Source organism: Mobula hypostoma, chromosome 9 (genome assembly GCF_963921235.1).
Source record: "Mobula hypostoma chromosome 9, sMobHyp1.1, whole genome shotgun sequence".
Classification (NCBI taxonomy): Eukaryota; Metazoa; Chordata; class Chondrichthyes; order Myliobatiformes; family Myliobatidae; genus Mobula; species Mobula hypostoma.
This window is the reverse complement of record NC_086105.1, coordinates 77,057,027-77,078,904: the sequence shown is the minus strand read 5'-3', so window position 1 is coordinate 77,078,904 and position 21,878 is coordinate 77,057,027. Positions and strand designations below refer to the sequence as shown.

Genomic DNA, 21,878 nt, shown 5'->3' with positions numbered 1-21,878 from the left:
CACTGCCTAGTATGGTTGTAGAGCAAAAACATTAAAGGATTTTAAGAGACATTTGGATAGGCACATGATAGTAAAGAGCATAGAACATAGAAGGGTAGGCACAAGAATGGTCCATTTGGCCCACAGTGTTGTACCAAACCAGCTGAAAAGTAAATCAGAAAACCCAAACACTAATCCATCCAACCTGCACATGCCCATATCCCTCCATCCACCTTATATCCATATGCCTATCTAAATGTCTCTAGGATCTTGCTTGTGCTTAGAGAGGACACAAAGGTATTGATCAATTTTGTATCTTGCCTCCTTCAATAACCTGGGGTCCCATAAGACCCTGGGGACTTATCCACCTTAATACTTATTAGAAGACCAAAAACCTCCTCCTCCTTGATCTCTAAATGTCCTAATGCATTTATACAGTCAGGAAGATGGAGGGATATGGACATTGTATAGGTAGAAGGGATTAATTTTTGGGTCTTTTGATTTGCTTTTTAGCTGGTTTGGCCCAACATTGTGGCTGAAGGGCCAGTTCCTCTCCTGTACTGTTCTTCTATGTTCTATGTTCCAGCTGCCTGGATGAACGTGGAATGGGGCTTGAAAGGTGAATTTCCTTGGTATTCCCATGAATCAGAAGTTGATAAAAATTACTTACACCGAGATTACCCTTGCTTGTGGTGTAGTGTAAAATTGTAGTGTAAGAGTAACTTAGACTTCACCATTCTTACATTTCGTATCTGCTGGGTAATCCACAGGTAGCTCTGTGCTTGCTATAAAAGCGGTTCTCCAGATCGATCTTCGTTTGTCCAATCAAATCATCTCTTCCAATCGTGTCAAAGTCATAGATTGCTATTGTGAGCATAGAGTCCATTGGGAATGTAGCTTCAATATCATAGGACCTATCAAGTACAGCAAAGAATTACTGTATAGAAGACAGCTTCCCCAAAATAGTTAAAATGTGTAAAACTAAGTATTTTATCAAAGTATTAAACATAAAGAATCAATTGCTTTAGAAGATACAGTAGATGGGATCCAGCTGTAGCCCTGTGAATGGTATTGGACAAAAAGAGGCTCCAAGGATATGGGAGGGGTTTGGAGGTGTAGATCTAAGTACAAGTCACTGACTGGATGGGCCGAAGGACATGTTTATGGACTGTAATTCTATATGACTCTAGGACTCTAGTCAAACTGGACACAGAGGTGCCAGCGTCTTTTAGGTGCCTGCTGGGTGTCATGGTGCCACACTGCCCGCTCCCCAACGTGCGTGTTGCCGGCACCCTTCTTTTCCTCGCTCTTATTTGGATTTGTATGCAAGTACCAAAAACGTACTAATATGTCTCTGCACTGTCAACTGGACTGGCGCAGAGCAAGTAAGCTTAGGCAAGTAAACTGCTTTTGTTCATTCCTGGCTTACAAATTGTTTGCGATTTTGAACATCTCTGAGACACAGAACCCTTTTAAACTAGTGACTGCCAATAATCTCCGAGTCATTGTGCCTACTATGGGCTACTGGCAATTCGAAGTGGCAGAGTTCTTGCTACCCTGGCTCACACATAAGGCAGTGTCACCAAAGCAGCTGCCAAATATTTAGATAAGTGCCAGAAACATAGAACTTTATATATTTGCATTTAATGTACTTGCATTCTGTTGTTACTACCTAGACACCTCAATCTGGCTGCATCACGATCTCAACTGATTTACTCAGAGGATGGTGAAAGTGTGAAATGGGTGGAAGTGATGCATATGCATTCAATTGCAAAATGTAAGTGAAGTTAATATAAGTACATTGATGAGGGGGGTACGGAGGGTTATGGTCCAGGTGCAGGTCGATGGGACCAAGCTGAATAATAGTTCAGCACAGACTGCATGGGATGAAGGGCCAGTTTGTGTGCTGCAGTGCTCTATGACTCTATGACTCTACGACTAACAGAGCACTAGCATCAGAATGCAAACATTAACCATCCTTGTTTGTCTCAATGCATGTTATATATAAAATATTGAACATAGAACATGGAACATTACAGCACAGTATCAGCCTTTGGCTCTTGATGTTGTGTTAACCTTTTAACCTATATTAGGATCAATTCTAACCCTTCACTCCTACATAGCCCTCCATTTTTCTATAATCTCTTTGCCTTTCGAAGAGTTTCTTAAGTGACCGTAAGGTAACTGTCTCTACTGCCACCCCCAGCAGCACAGTTGCACACATTCACCACTCCCTGCTTAAAAATGTTTACCTCTGACATTACCCACACCCCCCCCATACTTTCCTCCAATCACCTTAAAATTATGGCCTTTGTATGAAGCATTTCTATCCTGAGAGAATGTCTCTGGCTATCTACTGGATCTATGCCTGCTATGATCTCGAAAAGGGGTGGAGCTTAGGCGATGATGGCACCTAACAGCGACACCTTTGTTTGCATCTTCAGAAACAGCTCTATTTCTATCTTTAATATCTCTATTTTTCCCTTTCAGGGTTCTTTTGACGACCCTAACCTGGAGTTACACTCTGACGTTGGTTCTTTGCGGGAATGGGACCTGCTCTCGGGGTCTCACGACTGCCTGTTATTCGATATACTAAGGACACGGCCTGGAAGACTAGAGCACCTTCAGGATTCTGGGATTTCGTGGCTCTGGAGCCAGGTGGACTTGAGGTCGATGCCTCCGCAGGAATCTGGTGCGTCATGGGAGACAGAAGATCGAAAGCAGTGAGCTGGCTGCTGACTGTATGCCCAGGGACCCGAGTTCTTTGGACAGAACTTGGAAAAAGCGACACAACAGACTTTTAACATCGTAAATCAGTGAGTTGTTTGTTATGTCTCCCCTCTTGCTGTGAAATGGGACACTTCTTTTTCCCTTATTATGGGGGAGAGAGAGCCTGTGGTATGTTGAATTACTGGGTGAACGAGTAGTCTTTGAGGTACTGCAAGTCTATGTCTTTATTGATGCTTTGCTGTAAACTTGAGTGCTCGGTTCGGGGGTACCGATGCTTTTTTTTGCTGGTGGGAGAGCGGGGTCATTGCTTTGCTGCTGCTTACACATGGGAGGGGGGAGCAGGGGGGCTTTGGGGTTCTAACATTTAACTGTCATTTATTCTTTGGGGCATCCTCTGTTTTCATGGATGGTTGCAAAGAAAAAGAATTTTGGGATGTATATTGTATACATTTCTCTGACATTAAATGTACCTTTGAAACCTTTGACACCTCTATCAAGACACCTCTCATTCAGTTCAAAAGATTGTGGGAACATTTCAATAATGGGGCAAGTGAAATTCAGTGAAGTTGTCCCCTTTGGTTCAAAAGCCTGATGGTTGCGAGGTAATAACTGTTCCTGAACCTGGTACTGTGTGTCCTGAGGCTCCTGTACCTTCCTCCTGATGGCAGCAGTGAGAAGAGAGCATGGCCCGGGCGGTGTGGAAGTATGAAGATGGATGCTGCTTTCCTGAGACAACACTTTGTGCAGATCTGCTCAGTGGTGGGGAGGACTTTACCTGTAATGGACTGGGCCGTATCCAATACTTTTTGAAGGATGTTGCATTCATGGGCACTGGTGTTTCTGTGCCAGACTGTGGTGCAGCCAGTCAATATACTCTCCACTACACATTATTAGAAGTTTGTCGAAGTTTTAGATGTCATGTGGAATATTCACAAACTCCTAAGGAAGTAGAGGTGCTGCCATGCTTTCCTTATAATTGCACATACCCAGAACATTCTGGTCCTCCAGAATGATAACACCAAGGTTGCTGACCCTCTTCACCTCTAATCCTCCAAAGAGGATTGGCTCATGGACCTCAGTTTCATTCTCCTGAAGTCAATAATCAGCTCCTTGGTCTTGCTGACATTGAGCAAGAGATTGTTGTTATGATACCACTCAGCCAGATTTTCAATGTCCCTCCTAAATGCTGATTCATTACTGCCTTTCATTCAGCCAATGACAGCAGTGTCAACAACAAACTTGAATATGGCATTAGAGCTGTGCTTAGCCGCACAGTCACAAGTGTAAAGTGAGTAGAGCAGGGGGATAAGCACACAGCCCCTGTGAAAATGGAGATCATGGATGAGCTGTTGTTCCCAATCTGAACTGACTGGGGTTGCAAGAGAGGAAATGGAGGATCCAATTGCACAAGGACGTATTCAGGCCAAGGTCTTGAAGCTTATTGATTAGGTTTGAGAGAGTGACGGTATTGAACGCTGAGCTGTTGTCGATAAATAGCATCCTGATTTATATATCTTTGCTGTCCAGAAATTCCAGTGTTGATGAAGAGCCAATGAGATGACATTTACTTTGGACCTGTTGTGACAGTAGGCAAATTGGAGCTGATCCAATTCGCTTCTCAGGCAGGAGTTGATATGTTTCATCACCAACTCCACAAGGCACTTCATTACTGAGGATGTGAGTGCTACTGGATGGCTGTCAATGAGGTAGGTTACCATGTCCTTCTTCAGTACTGGTGTAGGTGAAGTCTGCTTGGAACAGGTGGGTACCTCAGACTGCCGAGCGTCAATAAAACCAAAGACCTGGTTATTGACTGCAGGAGGAAAAAAAACAAAGGGTCATGTGCCAGTCCACATTAGGGGATCAGAGGTGGGTTCGGTCAGTGAGCTTAAATTCCTTGGTGTTACCATATCAGGGTGCCTGTGCAGGGACCAGTACACAAGTGACATCAGAAAGAAGACAAGATAGCACATCCATTTTTTTAGACCTTTTTGTAGATTTAGCATGTCAGCTAAAACCTTGACAAACTGACACAGACGTGCGGTGGAGAACCTCATAGATTGCATTATGGCCTGGAATTGAAACATCAATGCCCAAGAATGGAAAAGTCTATAAAAATGGTAGATACCATTTACTGTAAAGCCCTCCCCACCAATGAGCACATTTACAAGGAGCATAGAAAGTAGAATTTTTCATCAAGACAACTAAACATCCAGGCCATGCTCTCTTCTTGCCAGCCACATTGGGCAAGAGGTTTTGAACATTTGAAATTTAAAGCTTCTGCCCAGGTAGGGAGGGAGGGAACATCGACTCAGACCATGAGAGGCCTGCATCGGGCATTTTCATACCTTACAAGGCGCTGATTGGAAGTCTGTATGGGGCGCCACTCCTCGCAATGTGTGATTAAGTGCCTTGCTCAAGGGCACAAACACACAGCCACAGCTGAGGCTTGAACCAGCAACCTTGAGGTAACTAGATGAGCGCCTTAACCACTTGGTCACGTGACCAGGTAACATGGGTGAATCCATCACCCAGACACAAATCAGCTTACACACACACACACACACACACACACACACACACACACACATACACTCCGCTCACACACACACAAACACACAGACACACACACACACGTCCCCTCCCACAACACATACACAAACACATACACTCTGCTCCCACAAACACACACACACACACTCTCCTCCCACATGCACACACATCCCCTCCTACACACACACTCTCTCTCCCATACACACACACACACACACACACACACTACCCCTGCCACAAACATGCACACACTTTCCCGTCCTACAGACACACAAACTCTTCCTCCCACATGCACACACATCCCCTCCTACACACACACTCTCTCTCCCATACACACACACACACACACACACACACACACACACTACCCCTGCCACAAACATGCACACACTTTCCCGTCCTACAGACACACAAACTCTTCCTCCCACATGCACACACATCCCCTCCTACACACACACAGACACACACACACACACACACACACACACACACAGACACACGCACGCGCTTTCCCCCCACACACACATACAAGCTCCTCCTCCCATTGGATTGAATTGACTTTATTTCTTACATCCTTCACATACATGAGGAGTAAAAATCTTTACATTACGTCTCTGTCTGAATGTGCAATCACAGTAATTTATAGTAATTTATAATAAATAGAACAGTCAATGTAACTCCTAGCTGGTGTGCTGCAAGGAGACACTCTGGCACCCTACATCTTTATAATCGCCCTTGATTACGCTTTACGTCAAGCTACCAAAGATCCTGACAAGCTTGGTTTTTCCATAAAACCAGGACGAACCAAAAGGGTCAGACCAGTTACGCTCATAGATCTCGATTTTGCAGATGACATAGTCCTGCTCTCTGACCAGATGGAGGAAGCACAGCAGCTACTGACAAAAGTGGAAATTAAGTGCAATAAAGTTGGACGTCACCTAAAAGCTAAAAAGACAGAGTACATGGCGTTTAGCTGCGACAAAGGTACTCTCAAGACCGTAAAGAATGATACCATTAAGAAAGTACCTCGGGTCAAGAATGATGAGTTCGGAGAAGGACATAAAGATACGGAAGGTGCTGGCGTGGAGGGCTATGGACAACATAAAGGAAATCTGGAAGTCGAACCTGACCGGAGGGCTTAAAAAGAGGATTTTCATAGCAGTCATAGAGTCCATTCTCATGTACAGATGCGAGACGTGGTCACTCACCAAGACTATGCGAAAGTCTCTAGATGGTTGCTATACACGAATGCTCCGGATGGCTCTTGACGTGAGTTGGCAACAGCACATGATGAACGTCGAGCTCTGTAACAACCTACTGATGCTCACCACTAAAATCGAGGTGAGAAGACTGCAACTAGCAGGGCACTGTCTATGCCACCCCGAGCTACCTGCCAGCCTAGTCATCATATGGGAGCCCAAGCATGGGAGGATGAACACTGGGCGCCCTCCCAAGACTATGGTCAACACACTCCTAGAAGACAGAGGTGCGGCTAATGTAGATGAACTGAACACACTGATGAGGGAGAGGGAGAAGTGGAGAGACCGTCATCGTGCCCGACACTGGCCCCCTAGGCCTGAGTCGATGTAGTAATAGTAGTAACAATGTAACATAGAAATTACACTCAAATCAGCGTGAGTTAATCAGTCTGATGGCCTGGTGGAAGGAGCTGTCCTGGAGCCTGTTGGTCCTGGGTTTTACGCTGCAGTACCGCTTCCCGGATGGTAGAAGACTCTGATGGTAGCACACACACACAAAGGCTCTCCCCCTCCCACAGACACACAACCATCCCCTTCCAGACACACCCACATACACACACACACACACACACACACACACACAAACATTCCCCCTTCCACACACACACACACACACACAAACACTCCCCTTTCCACAGACAGACACACACACACACACACACACACACACACACTCCCCTTCCCGCAAACACACACGAGCTGTCTCCCACCAATAGACACACACACACTCTCCCTCCCATACACACTCACACACACCCTCTCCCACAAACACACACAGGCTCTCCCACTCCCACAGACACACACACACTCCCCCCCACACACACAAACTCTCAAGCATACACTCACATTCCTCCTACCACACACCGACACACTTCCCCTCCCACACACAGGATCTTCCCCACCCATAGACACACACACTCTCCCTCCCATACACACACACACACTACCCCTTCCACACGTACACTTATCTACTCCCACACATACACCCTTTTCCACTCCCTCCCCCACCCCGCACACACACATTTGTATGCACAACAGCATCTATTTTCATACCTTCCAAATAGTGGATTCAACTGCTTCGGGATATAATTGTCACGATCCTTAATTTCAGTCTTCCCAATCTGCAGGACAATGTATGGATCAGCTCTTCCATCAGGATCTGCTGGATGCAGATTGTCAGCCTGATAATAGCAAACATGTATTAAAAAAGGATCTTGTGCTTTCCTGGCGCATATGACAAATAAACTCTTCTCGGGCTTCTAGTGTGTACAGGTGTGGATTATAACCAACATTTCGATGCAAACTCCGCCATCTTCATCTGGGATGATGCCTGGGCAAGTCTAGACCAGGTATGGAAACATGAATGCCCTTGAATGGAAAATCCTACAAAAAGTATTGGATATGCCCCAGCCCATCACGCGTAAAACCCTCCCCACCACAGAGCACATCTACAGAAGAATTGTTGCAGGAAAGCAGCATCTATCCGAAGCCTGATAACTCATGCTAACAAGATCAGGAACAGTCACTACCCCTCGAACATTACGCTCTTGAACCAAAGGGGGTAATTTCATTCAACTACACTTGCCCCTTCATTGAAATATTCCACAACCTATGGACTCACTTTTCGGAACTCCATCTTAGGTTCTCGATATTTATTGCTATTTATTTATTATTAGTATTTCTTTGTTTTTGTATTTGCACAGTTGACTTATGCACATCGGATGAATACCCAATTTGGTGTGGTGTTTTATTGATTTTATATAGTTACTACGCGATCATGGATTTACCAAGTTTGCCCTCAACAAATGGATTTCAGAGTTGGATATGGTGACATATACTGTATGTACTTTGATAATACGTGGAACTCTGAACTTGAAACATACAGTGCAATGTGTTATCACATTTATCAGATGTACATTGAGGTGTACAATGAAATGTGTTACTTGAAGGATTGTTACATTTTTCCCAAGTATTCTCTCTATTTTTTAGAAGTTTCAATGAAACCTCGTGTGATAGGCTGAGGAGTTGTTTGTATTGAAATGGCAGGAAAATCTGTGTGACTTACTGCGACAATATAGACTCGGACTAAGACTTTAACAAGGGTGTTGGATGGTATTCTCTGCAGCATTGTGTACTCTTCTTCTGTTTTGCCATCATCGGTGTATTTCCACAAGAAAAATGAACCCTGTAAAAGAGAAGGAGCCTGTTGTGTCATCACCTCCTGGACATTGTTTATTGAAGGAGGAAATGGAGTTTCAAAATGCCCAGCCTCGTGCATGCTTTCGGCCTGGTACTTCAGATTTACGTCCGCATGTACCTGGAACCATACACTAAAATGTCATTTGTGTCAACAACCAACACACACAGTGATGTGCTGGTGGCAGCCTGCAGGTGGCGCCACACGTTCCAGCACTATGATGGCAATGGCATGTCCATACTGCTCAGCACAACAAGCACAAAACGACACTAAAACATACCTTTTCCCTCCCTCTCACCCACCCACACACATGCAGAATCCTTCAACTCCAGAACTTGTCTCTAGGCTTTGCCATTAGGCTTCAACTTCTGGACTACTGATCAACCTTTGGAATTCAATCTTCAGTATCAGTTCCTGGATTAGCTGATGATGGGACCCCAAACTCCAGGCTCGAATGCTGTGTGCGGTGACTTGTACAGATGTTCAATCAAACCCTTCAACTCCAGTCATCATGCAGGCTGGACCTTGCTTGGTCTTCAAGTCCCCTTCATGGCCTTGACTCTCTTTATCTTAACAATCCTCCAGCTCAAGAGCTGAGTGCTTATAGCCTCTTGTCTTCACCCATAATCTTCCCCCAGTGGGTGGCAAGATAGCCAAGCGCTAAGTATAACACTGTGATTATCACGTTACAGTGACCCAAGTTCAATTCCACCACTGTGTGTAAGAAGCTTCCACATTGTCAATGTGACTGTGTGACTGTGTAAGGAGCTTGCACATTATCACTGTGACTGTGTGACTGTGTGTAAAAAGTTTGCACATTATCACTGTGACTGCGTCTATAAGGAGCTACACATTATCACTGTGACTGTGTGACTGTGTGTAAGAAGCTTGCACATTATCACTGTGACTGTGTGACTGTGTGTAATGAGCTTGCACATTATCAGTGTGACTGTGTGACTGTCTGTAATGAGCCTGCACATTATGACTGTGTGTAAGGAGCTTGCACATTATCACTGTGACTGTGTGACTGTGTGTAATGAGCTTGCATATTATCATTGTGTGTGCGTGTGTAATGAGCTTGCATATTATCATTGTGTGTGCGTGTGTAATGAGCTTGCATATTATCACTGTGACTGTGTGACTGTCTGTAATGAGCCTGCACATTATCACTGTGACTGCGTCTGTAAGGAGCTACACATTATCACTGTAACTGGGTGTAATGAGCTTGCACATTATCACTGTGACTGCATCTGTAATGAGCTTGCACATTATCACTGTGACTGTGTGACTGTGTGCAATGAGCTTGCATATTATCATTGTGACTGTGTGACTGTCTGTAATGAGCCTGCACATTATCACTGTGACTGCGTCTGTAAGGAGCTACACATTATCACTGTAACTGAGTGTAATGAGCTTGCACATTATCACTGTGACTGACTGTGTGTAATGAGCTTGCACATTATCATTGTGACTGCGTCTGTAATGAGACTGCACATTATCACTGTGACTGTGTGACTGTGTGTAATGAGCTTGCATATTATCATTGTGAGTGTGTGCGTGTGTAATGAGCTTGCATATTATCACTGTGACTGTGTGACTGTCTGTAATGAGCCTGCACATTATCACTGTGACTGCGTCTGTAATGAGCTTGCACATTATCACTGTGACTGTGTGACTGTGTGTAATGAGCTTGCATATTATCATTGTGACTGTGTGACTGTCTGTAATGAGCCTGCACATTATCACTGTGACTGTGTGACTGTGTGTAATGAGCTTGCATATTATCATTGTGAGTGTGTGCGTGTGTAATGAGCTTGCATATTATCACTGTGACTGTGTGACTGTCTGTAATGAGCCTGCACATTATCACTGTGATTGTGTGTAAGGAGATGGACATTATCACTGTGACTGTGTGGGTTCCCTCCCACTTTCCAAAGACTGACGGTTAATTGTTCACGTGGTTGTCATTTGACAGAGCAGGCTCATTGGACTTGAAGGGCCTGTTACTGTACTGCGTTTCTAAATAAAAAATGTTAGCAACAGCATTCTCAGAAATCTTCAGCTGTGGGATTTCTTCCTTAGGTCCACCTCTGTTTGTTTCTCTTCTTCTGAGAGTGGGACATCATTGGCAAAATATGCACTTATTACCATCCCAATCCACCCTGTGTTGGCACGTGGCCAAGTGGTTAAAGTGTTCGTCTAGTGATCTGAAGGTCGTTAGTTCGAGCCTTGGCTCCGTGTGTGTCTTTGAGCAAGGCACTTAACCACACATTGCTCTGCGATGACACCGGTGCCAAGCTGAATGGGTCCTAATGCCCTTCCCTTGGACAACATCAGTGGTGTGGAGAGGGGAGACTTGCAGCATGGGCAACTGCTGGTCTTCCATACAATCTTGCCCAGACCTGCGCCCTGGAAACCTTCCAAGGCGCAAATCCATGGTCTCATGAGACTAACTAATGCCTATAAAACCATCCTTAACACAGTAGTGGTGTGTACTCCTTGAACCAATGCAACCTTTCTGGTGACTTATTCCTACCATGTAGTTGAAGAGGACGAGTCCCGAAGAAGAGTCTCAGATCAAAACGTGACTCTTTTTTCCTCTCCATAGATGCTGCCTGACCTGTTGAGTTCCTCCAGCATTTTGTGTATGTTACTCTGGATTTCCAGCATCTGCTTATGCTCAGAAGGATATTCCCAGGATTTGGACCCAATAACAATGAAGGAACAGAAGAATTATGGATTCTTTTGAAGATGAGAGAAGATGAATTCTGGCTTCTTCCTCCTTACTTTCTAGTCCTGTTTGCCATGATCCTGAGGCCTCTGTGACTTGCCATAGAGTTGATCTTCTAGGTTTCTTGAGCAACTGTATTTATTGTTATCTTAACTACAGCTATTAAGCCCTTGTGTTTTCAATTTAATCTTCTCAAGTTAATTGTGATTGGCATGTGTTTCCCACATTCTATGATTATTTAAAGGGGTCTCTAGTTAGCTCTTTAGCAGAGTCCTTCTGTGTTATAGAGAATGATTTGTCTCACAGTGTAGCTCAGTTGTCCCTCCAAGGCTCTATTAGTATCCCTGTCTAACCCCTTGATTCTGTCTCTTTGTGGGAATTCTACCATTGCTCTGTTCTTGGGTTCAGCCAGTGCCCACAACCACCATGACAGAGAGTATCAGTCGTTGTTCCACAGTTGGGTCCAGACCAGCAAGCGCACAGCATGCCAGTCTGGAAGGGTATTGGCTCAAAACATCGACTGTTTATTCCTTGCCATAGTTGTTGCCTGACCTACTGAGTTTCTCCTGCATTTTGTATGTGTTACTCTGGATTTCCAGCGTCTTCAGAATCTCCTGTGTTTCTAGTTAGAAACGTAGAAATATATAGAACCTACAGCACAATACATGCCCTTCGGCCCACAAAGTTGTGCCGAACATGTCCTTACCTAAGAAATTACCTAGGGTACATAGGCCTCTATTTTTCTGAGCTCCATGTACCTATCTAAGAGTCTCTTAAAAGACCCTATCGTATCCACCCTCACCACTGTCACTGGCAGCCCATTCCACGCTCTCACTACTCATTACTCTGTGGCAGCAGTACAATGCAATACATGATAAATACAGAAGAAAAAAAACTGAGATATATATCTTAAATAGTTAAATTAAAGTAAGTGGTACAAAACAGAAATCAGAAAAAAGTAATGAAGTGGAGTTCATGAGTTCAATGTCCATTTCGAAATCAAATGGCTGGGGGGGAAGAAGTTGTTCTTGAATTTGTACCTCCTTCCTGATGGTAACAATGAGAAGAGGGCATGTCCTGGTTGGTGAGGATGATTCCCAAATTCAATAGCGATACTGCTGGTTCATGCATTGTAAAGGGTCCAAATTATCCCCCTCCCCCTTCGTATTTCAGACTAACCTGGAACAAAATTCATTTCTAGAATATCTAATGAGCTTTGGGCGGTTTTGTGAAGAACCCAAATGATGACAAATTGAACATCCTGAAACCACAGTTGATGAACTTTCTCTCTACTTCTCAACCAGGGTTTTATAGATGTTTAAGAACGATTCACATTCAGAGTCTGCACCATCAGGAAGCTGCACAAAGTTACTTGCCGACTTCTTCCAGCAGTTTGTGTGTGTTGCTCTGGACTTCCAGCATCTGCAGAATCTCTAGTGTTAATGAAGAAACATGGATGTTTTACCAAATCAGGATGCTGTGTAACTAGGAGTGGGATCTGAGGTTCCCCTATGCCTACCAAGCACTGTGGTTCCCATATGGCACATGCTACCATTTGATAACACAGACTTAAACCCACCTTAAACTTTCCAACAATTCTTTCATCATCTGCACTTGGGTCATCTTCACCCACTTTGCCGCGGAAGAGGTCAAATGTTTGTACCCAATCGTTAAAGTTGTCAAATGCTTTTTCTAATTCATTTTCATAGACCTAGTGTAAAAAAAAATCAGAAACAGTTTTATCCATCATAAGGCAATTAATTTCCCGTGATGTACAATTGCAATGTAGAAGCCTCCCAGAAGCACTATTCACAAGAGATTTCAGTACAAGAATTTGGAATGAATATATAAATTAACATATGCATTGTGACTTTGCACTTTGAATTTAAAGTATTTATCCAACCCTGGGGAAGTCATTGACAAAGCTACAACTGGAATATTTTTCCCCAAAAGTAATTTAAATCAAATGAAAGTAAATTTCACTATATACAACCCTGAGACTCGTTTTCATGTGGGCATTCACAGTAAAGACAAGGAAATGGAACAGGATCAATGAAAGCACCCACAACTACAGACAAAAAACAGTGTGCAAAAGACACCAATCTGTGCAAATCCAAAAAAAGAGAAAATGAAGTAATGAAACTAAGAAATAAATAAGCAGTAAATATCAAGAACATGAATTTTAGTGCCCTTAAAATTGAGTTTATAGATTGTCCATAGGTTGTGGAGTCAGTTCAGTATTGTGGTAAGTGTAGTTATCCCCTCTGGTTCAAGAGCCTGATAGTGGAGGGGTAATAACTGCTCCTGAATCTGGTGGTGTGGGACTTGAGGCTCCTGATGCAACAGCATGAAGCGAGCAGGGCCTGGATCGTGAGGGGTCCTTAATGATGGCTACTGCTCTCCTGCATGTGTAAATGTGCTCAATGGGGAGGGCACTACCTATCATGGACTGGACTGTATCTATTATTTTTTGTCTGTTTTTTTTGTTCAAGGTCAATGGTGCTCCCTGTGCTGATGGAGACTGTGGTGACTGTGGTGGAGATGTTGTTGCTAATCTGAACTGACTGGTATCTACAAGTGAGGAAATCAAGGATTCACTTGCAAAAGGAGATCTAGATCTTAGAGCTGACTGATTATTTTTGAAGGGATGATAGTATTGAATGCAGAGCTGTAGTCAGTGAAGAGCATCCTGATGTATGCATCTTCACTGTCCAGTGCAGCTCTAGCACACTAATGACAATAGCAAAGATGATTCTATGATTTAAAACTCATGTAATGGGAAGAGAATCAAAGGACTGAATTTCTCTTCAGTAAAATCATGCAGCTTTAAAGTGCTATTATAATATTCACATCTCTTATGTCTTCAGAGGGTTATTGTTTATGTTGGATGAAAGAGTTGGAAAATGCTTTATAAGGAAGTGCATTTAATTTAAACAAAATCTAAGCCTTCTCCAAAAGATAAGTGGAACAGGTTTCCAATGGAGGTTCACAAGGATGATTCCAGGAATGAAAGGGTTATCATAGTGTCACGTGACCGGCAACAATGAATATAGAATTGAGTCAGGTTTCATAAAAACAAACAAACATTTATTAAACTCTGCTCAAAAATAGTGAAATGTATTTAAACGACTAACTTAACCGGAAGTTAACTGCTATACGGCAACTCTGGAACAGTTCTTAAAAGGGTAAATGTGAAAACAGTTCTTAAAGTGGTAAATTCGAACACAGTTCTTAGAACGGTAAATTCGAAAGTCCAATAGATTTATACAGTCAATTAGGAGAGACTTTCCTGAAGTAAGGAATACCTCGAAGACATGACATTACTGCTGATCCCAGCCAGAACCTGCCTTGTCAGCAGCATTCACAACGACAGAAATAAAATGGTTTAAAGGAACTGACCATTTCCTCTGAAGAATAGATACTGCACAACCTTTCCTACTTTAGCAGAGGTTATCTCATGCAGGTCACTATTTCTTGAACGAAGATTTAATAAACGTCGATCCCCTCCAAAACCGCCAAACGATATCAGCTTTACTTGACTCTGCGAATTCCTGTACTTTGATAAGGTCTTTACTCTCCAGTACTACTTACAATAGAAAGTAAAACGCAAACAACAGGAATTCTGCAGATGCTGGAAATTCAAGCAACACACATCAAAGTTGCTGGTGAACGCAGCAGGCCAGGCAGCATCTCTAGGAAGAGGTACAGTCGACATTTCAGGCCGAGACCCTTCGTCAGGACTAACTGAAGGAAGAGTTAGTAAGAGATTTGAAGGTGGGAGGGGAAGGGGGAGATCCAAAATGATAGGAGAAGACAAACATCAGAATGGAGATGAAATGTGATCGAAGTGATTTTGACCATGGAATGATTGTTGGTGCCAGACAGGGTGGTTTGAAAATCTCAGTCTCCTGGGATTTTCACACAGTACACTCCCTAGAGCAGGGATGGCCAACTTTTTACATTCCATGAGTCAAATTTTTCACGCATGAGTTCAGATGCGCCATAAAACTCTTGCACCCCCATTCAATTCTTGTAAAAATATGTTAATATAGACATATTTAGCATTTTTACATAATATATTGATTTAATATAAAAACAAGATAAACATTACTTACCTTAATGAGACTTTTAATATATTTTGTCTTTTTTTGATTTCTTTCTTTTTCTTAATCACATATTCTTTCCGTAACTCAGACCCAAGCACTAGCTTCAGTTTTCCTTTTATTTCAGTCTGATGTTGTGTTTTATAGTGTCTACTAAGATCATGCCTTCTACTATGTGAGGAAGTGTTTTCACAAACAATGCACTACGGTTTTCCTGACGGACCCGCTATAAATAAGAACTCATTTTCCCACTGTTCATTGAATTCACGCTTGCTATCACTTTCTGCTTTTCTTTTACTTATTTTCTTTTGCACTGTGATGGGTTACTGAATGTAAAAGCAAGGCTTAATTTTTGAAAAAGTACAAAACTGCAAATGTTCACAAAGGACGAAAAAAGCACGACTCCGTAGTGCACGAGTGTCAATTGTAAACTGGCTGGCAAAAACCAGCGACGCACCGCTGGTGCAGACGCCTGGCACCTTAGGATCAAACAAGTATCAAATGTGTATTGAACAGTTATGGAATGACTGCAGAACAAAAGTCCTTCTTTCCTAGTTGGACTCATGAACACTTTTTAAAAATTGAAAACAGATTAATGTGAAAGAAGATAACATTCACCAAAAGATGTGCACGAAATAATAAAATTGCTAAAAATAATTGCTAAGTTTTAGATTTATTCTCAGTAAAACCCATTTCTAGCTCTAACCTACCTGAATTCCTGTTATAGATTTTTTTCCTACAAATCGGTTTTTGGTTAATACTTTTTGCATGAGTAGGCTTCTTTTTTTATTATTATCACTGGGGTGCAATGCGCCATTTCTAATCATCCAATGTGCCACTTTTGGTTGGCCATCCCTGCTCTAGAGTTTACAGAGAACAGTTCAAAAAAAGCATCCAGTGAGTTTCATTTCTGTGAGTGAGAGAGGTTTTGTTAATGAAAATGGCCAGACTAATTCAAGCTGACAGGAAGGTGACCGTAATTCAAATAATTACATGTGATAACAAACCTTGATGGGCTACTGCAGTAAAAGACTACGAACTTACCCTCAGTGGCCACTTCATTAGAACATAGAACATAGACATCTATAGCACATTACAGGCCCTTCAGCCCAAAATGTTGTGCTGACCATGTAACCTACTCTAGAAACTGCCTAGAAATGCCTACCACATAGTCCTCTATTTTTCAAAGCTCCATGTACCTACATAAGAGTCTCTTAGAAGACCCTATTGTATCCACTTCCACCACCATCACTGGCAGTGTGTTCCATGCACCCACCACTCTCTGTGTGGAAAACTTACCTCTGACATCCCCTTTGAACATACTCTAAGCACCTTAAAGCTATGCCTCCTTGTGTTAGTCATTTCAGCCCTGGGAAAAGGCCTCTGGCTATCCACATAATCAATGCCTTCATCATCTTATACAGCTCTGTCAGGTCACCTCTCATCCTCTGCCACTCCAAGGAGAAAAGGCCAAGTTCATTCAACCTATTCTCATAGGCACTCCAATCCAGGCAATACCGTTGTAAATCTCCCCTGCACTCTTTTTATAGTATCCACATCCTTCCTGTAGTGAGGTATCCAGAACTGAGCACAGTACTCCAAGTGGGGTTTTATATAGCTGTAACATCACCTTATGGCTCTTGAACTCAGTCCTATGGTTGATGAATGCCAACATACCATATGCCTTCTTAACAACACTGTCAACCTGCATGCAGACCCCAAGATCCCTCTGATCCTCTACACTGCCAAGAGTCTTACTGTTAATACTATACTCTGTCTTCAAATTTGACCTACCAAAATGAATCACTTCACACTTATCTGGGTTGAACTCCATCTGCCACATCTCAGCCCAGTTCTGCATCCTATCAATGTCCTGCCGTAACTTTTGACAACCCTGCAAACAATCCAGAACACCCTCAACCTTTGTGTCATTAGCAAACTTACTAACCCACCCTTCTACATCTTCATCCAGGTCATTTATAGAAATCACAAAGAGGAGGGGTCCAAGAACAGATACCTGTGGAACATCACTGGTCACCGACCTCCATGCAGAATAGGAACTATCTACAACCACCCTTTGCCTTCCCTGGGCAAGCCAATTCTAGATCCACAAAGCAAGGTCTCCTTGGATCCCATGCCTCCTTACTTTCTGAATGAGCGTTGCATGGGGAACCTTATGAAAATGTCTTATTGAAATCCATATGCACTACATCCTCTGCTTTATCTTCATCAATGTGGTTAAATACAAACTCAAAGAATTCAATTAAGCTCATAAGGTATGACCTGCCCTTGACAAAGCGATGCTGACTATCCCTAATCACCTTATGTCTCTCCAAATGCTCATAAGTCCTGCCTCTCAGGATCTTCTCTAACAACTTGTTCCCCACTGAAGCAAGACTCACTGGTATACAATTTCCTAGTTAGGTACAGGAGGTACCTATTAAAGTGGCCTTTGAGTGTATACAGTGATGGCTGACCTGCTCTAGGCTTCATCTCCCCTCCTTTCTCACAACCTTCAATTCCATAGTCTTTTAAAAAAGTTATCTTCCTCATTTCTAAATACCTGCATTGTTCCACCCTTCACAACCCACCAGTGAAGTGAATTTCAGAGACTTATCACCCTCTGCAAGAAGTTAATGGCAGATTGAGTTTAAAGTTATTATACTTTTCTCATTGAACAATATGTTTAAGTTTTATGCTTTGTGCGTTGCTTGTCACCTCACTAGTCATTTGCATAGATGATGTGTGGCCATGACTAATTAGGCTTAAGTGAGTGTGAAAGGCAGACTTGGTAAATTTTGGTAATGAACAATAAAGCATTCAATTTTTGGACTCTACCTCCAGAGTTGCTAATGAAGAGTTCTGCATTTGCCCACAATGGAATGATTCATCTTTCTTCCTCTTCCCAGCATCATCAAAAGCATCATGTACATCAAATACTAGAAATTAAACAAACAAGTTAAAATGAGCATCATTTGGAGATATAAGCAATTAATGCATTCTAACACACAGTGAAAGACACAACTGATAATTAAAAGAACCATCTACATGAACAGGCAGGGAATGGAAGGATATAGACCATCTGCAGTTGAGCTTGGTGTCATGGTTATGGAGCAGATTTGATAATCCGAATGACCTATGGCTTGTGGCACTGATCTGATGAGCTGAAGCACCTGTTCCTGAGCAGTATTGTTCTATGTGGTGGTCAGCAGAACATTCTACAGCTTCTGTAAGCAGACTACACACGCTTCCTCTGGCTAGTCTGGCTCCAGTTTCCTCCCACATCCCAAAGATGTACATTTTGAACGAGTGAGTTGCAGGCATGACAACCCAGCACAACCCTCTCTGATTTGACTTGATGTAAATGAAGCATTTAGAAACTTAGAAACACAGGAAACCTACAGCACAATACAGGCCCTTCGGCCCACAAAGTTGTGCCGAACATGTCCCTACCTTAGAAATTACTAGGTTTACCTACAGCCTTCTATTTTTCTAAGCTCCATGTACCTATCTAAAAGTGTCTTAAAAGACCCTATTGTTTCCGCCTCCACCACAGTTGCCGGCAGCCCATTCCACGCACTCACCACTCTCTGTGCAAAAGACTTACCCCTGACATCTCCTCTGTACCTACTCCCAGAACCTTAAACCTGTGTCCTCTTGTGGCAACCATTTCAGCTCTGGGAAAAAGCTTCTGACTATCCACACGATCAATGCCTCTTATCATCTTATACACCTCTATCAGGTCACTTCTCATCCACCGTCGCTCCAAATTCACTCAACCTATTCTCATTAGGCATGCTCCCCATTCCAGGCAACATCCTTGTAAATCTCCTCTGCACCCTTTCTATGGTTTCCGTGTCCTTCCTGTAGTGAGGCGACCAGAACTGAGCACAGTACTCCAAGTGGGGTCTGACCGGGTCCTATATAGCTGCAACATTACCTCTCGGCTCCTAAATTCAATTCCACGATTGATGAAGGCCAATACACTGTATGCCTTTTTAACCACAGAGTCAAACTGCACAGCTGCTTTGAGTGTCCTATGGACTCAGACCCCAAGATCCCTCTGATCCTCCACACTGCCAAGAGTCTTACCATTAATACTATATTCTGCCATCATACTTGACCTACCAAAATGAATTGCTTCACAATTATCTGGAGTGAACTCCATCTGCCACTTCTCAGCCCAGTTTTGCATCCTATCAATGTCCTGCTGTAACCTCTGACAGCCCTCCACACTATCCACAACACCCCCAACCTTTGTGTCATCAGCAAATTTACTAACCCATCCCTCCACTTCCTCATCCAGGTCATTTATAAAAATCACGAAGAGTAAGGGTCCCAGAACAGATCCCTGAGGCACACCACTGGTCACCGACATTTCTTGGCACGTTTCAATGTACATGTAACAAATAATGGTAATATTTATCTTATGTTCTGTGTCATTAAAAGAAATGCTGGACACATTGTTCAGATAGCACCTGCGGGGGAGATAAAACTGGTTGGAGATTCAGATCAGTGGCCTGTCATGTGTCCAGGGAGATGTAATGAGCGGGTGAAGAGCTGCAAAGAGAACCAAAAGGAAGGTCCATGATAGGATGAATTTCAAGAGCTAGTAAAGGATATAGGGGCAATAGTGCAGGTTGAAAAAGGGAAAAGTTTATTGAAGAGGAGGTCAAAATGGGAGCTGAAGACTTCTGAAATTGCAGCAAGGGAAAAATATGTACACTACAAAATGAAAGGAAAGAAAATGTTGTAATTAGTTAGACCACACTTGGAATATTGTGTTTAATTCTGCTTGCCTCAATATAGGAAGAATATGGAAGCTTTAGAGAGGGTGCAGAGATTTACCAGGATGCTGCCTGGATTAGAGAGCATGTCTTGTGAGGATAGGTTGAGCGAATGCCTTTTCACTTTGGAGTGAAGGAGGATGAAAGGTGGCATGACAGAGGTGATAAATAAGAGGACAGAATGATAAGAGGTATAGACTAAAGTGGATAGCCAGAGACTTTGTTCCTGTGTAAAAACGGCTAACACAAGGGGGCATAATTTTAAGGCAATTGGAGGAAAGTATAGGAGGGAGTCAGAGGTAAGTTTTTCAACACAAAGATTGATGGGTGTGTGGAACACACTACCAGAGGTGGTGAGAGAGGTGTGATCATTAGGGAGATCTAAAGAGGCTTTTAGATAGGCACATGGATGAAAGAAAAATGGAAGGTTACGTGAGAGAGAAGGGTTAGATTGCTCTTAGAGCAGGTTAAAAGAATAGCACAATACTGTGGTCTGAATGACCTGTACTGTGCTGTGATGTCCTATGTTCCGGGTACCGATTGTCTGGAATAATTCTCTGGACGGAATTCATAAATTGGAAAAATGTCTTTTCAAAAAGTGAGGTATGTTATGCTTTGTAACTTAAAACATTAAATTAATTCAAATGAAACACGGAAGTCCAAAGAATACGGGTGTAATTCGAGTTTACTTTAAATGAGGTGTGCATGTATTGTGGTAGCATGATGACATCTGCAATTAACGTTTTTACATATAACACGTAATTAATTATTTAAACAAACAAGAATGCTTAATCAAATAATATATAAACAAGATTATTCAAATATAATTGAAATATTAAATACATAATTCCTTCCTGCTTTGCTAGAAAATTCTAACTCATTATAGAATGCATCTCAGCTATATACACAGTATACTATATAATACATCTACTATATACAGACATCCATAGCATAGCAAATTTTAAATTATTCCATTCAGGCCTAAAGGTTTAATCACTGTGGAGGAGTTCTTACTCTTGTGAGATAACATCTTTCCTGACAAGGGGGAATCACTCTCCTTGGCAGGCGAGGCCTGTGGCTGTGAAACAGTCTCAGGTTCTGGAGCCTCCTCTGTGGTGGTTGTAGGACTTGACTCTAGGACTGCAGGAAGTCGTTCTGACAGCTCTGGACACCTTTCGTCTCCATCTCTTCACTCCTTTTTCTTCTTCTAGTTTGTGTTTCGTGATCTTGGGAAGGTGCATTTAATTCAATGGACTATTCTCTCATTAATCCTTCTATTGAATCCTTTACAATCTAATCTCTGCACTTGGTTACCTCATCCACAACATTATTTGAAAAATTCTCTGTTTTTATATCTCCATTGACTCCTTTCTTTGTGGCCTTCCATTCATCCAGCTGGGCTTTGGCCTTTGCATCTACTTTTAAAATCAGCTTTTTGTTTCCCACTTGGCGTTCATTCAATAACCTTAATGCAGTCAGCAAAATTGGCACTCGCTCCCTGTTGGTTATCTTATTTGCTTCAAAATACCATTCCAATAG

At 42.7% G+C, this 21,878-nt stretch overlaps 1 protein-coding gene across 1 annotated transcript in view; it reads right to left on the bottom strand.

The window, feature by feature from the left end:
• The window catches only part of fer1l6 (fer-1 like family member 6), a 395,360-nt gene that overhangs the window by 46,213 nt on the left and 327,269 nt on the right, over positions 1-21,878 (bottom strand). Inside the window, exons 29-33 of the mRNA XM_063059547.1 lie at positions 18,391-18,491; positions 13,029-13,160; positions 8,587-8,706; positions 7,575-7,702; positions 723-893 (exon numbers count right to left, since the gene is read on the bottom strand). Coding sequence (XP_062915617.1) covers positions 723-893; positions 7,575-7,702; positions 8,587-8,706; positions 13,029-13,160; positions 18,391-18,491 — 652 coding nt within the window. The remainder of the gene's footprint in view (positions 1-722; positions 894-7,574; positions 7,703-8,586; positions 8,707-13,028; positions 13,161-18,390; positions 18,492-21,878) is intronic.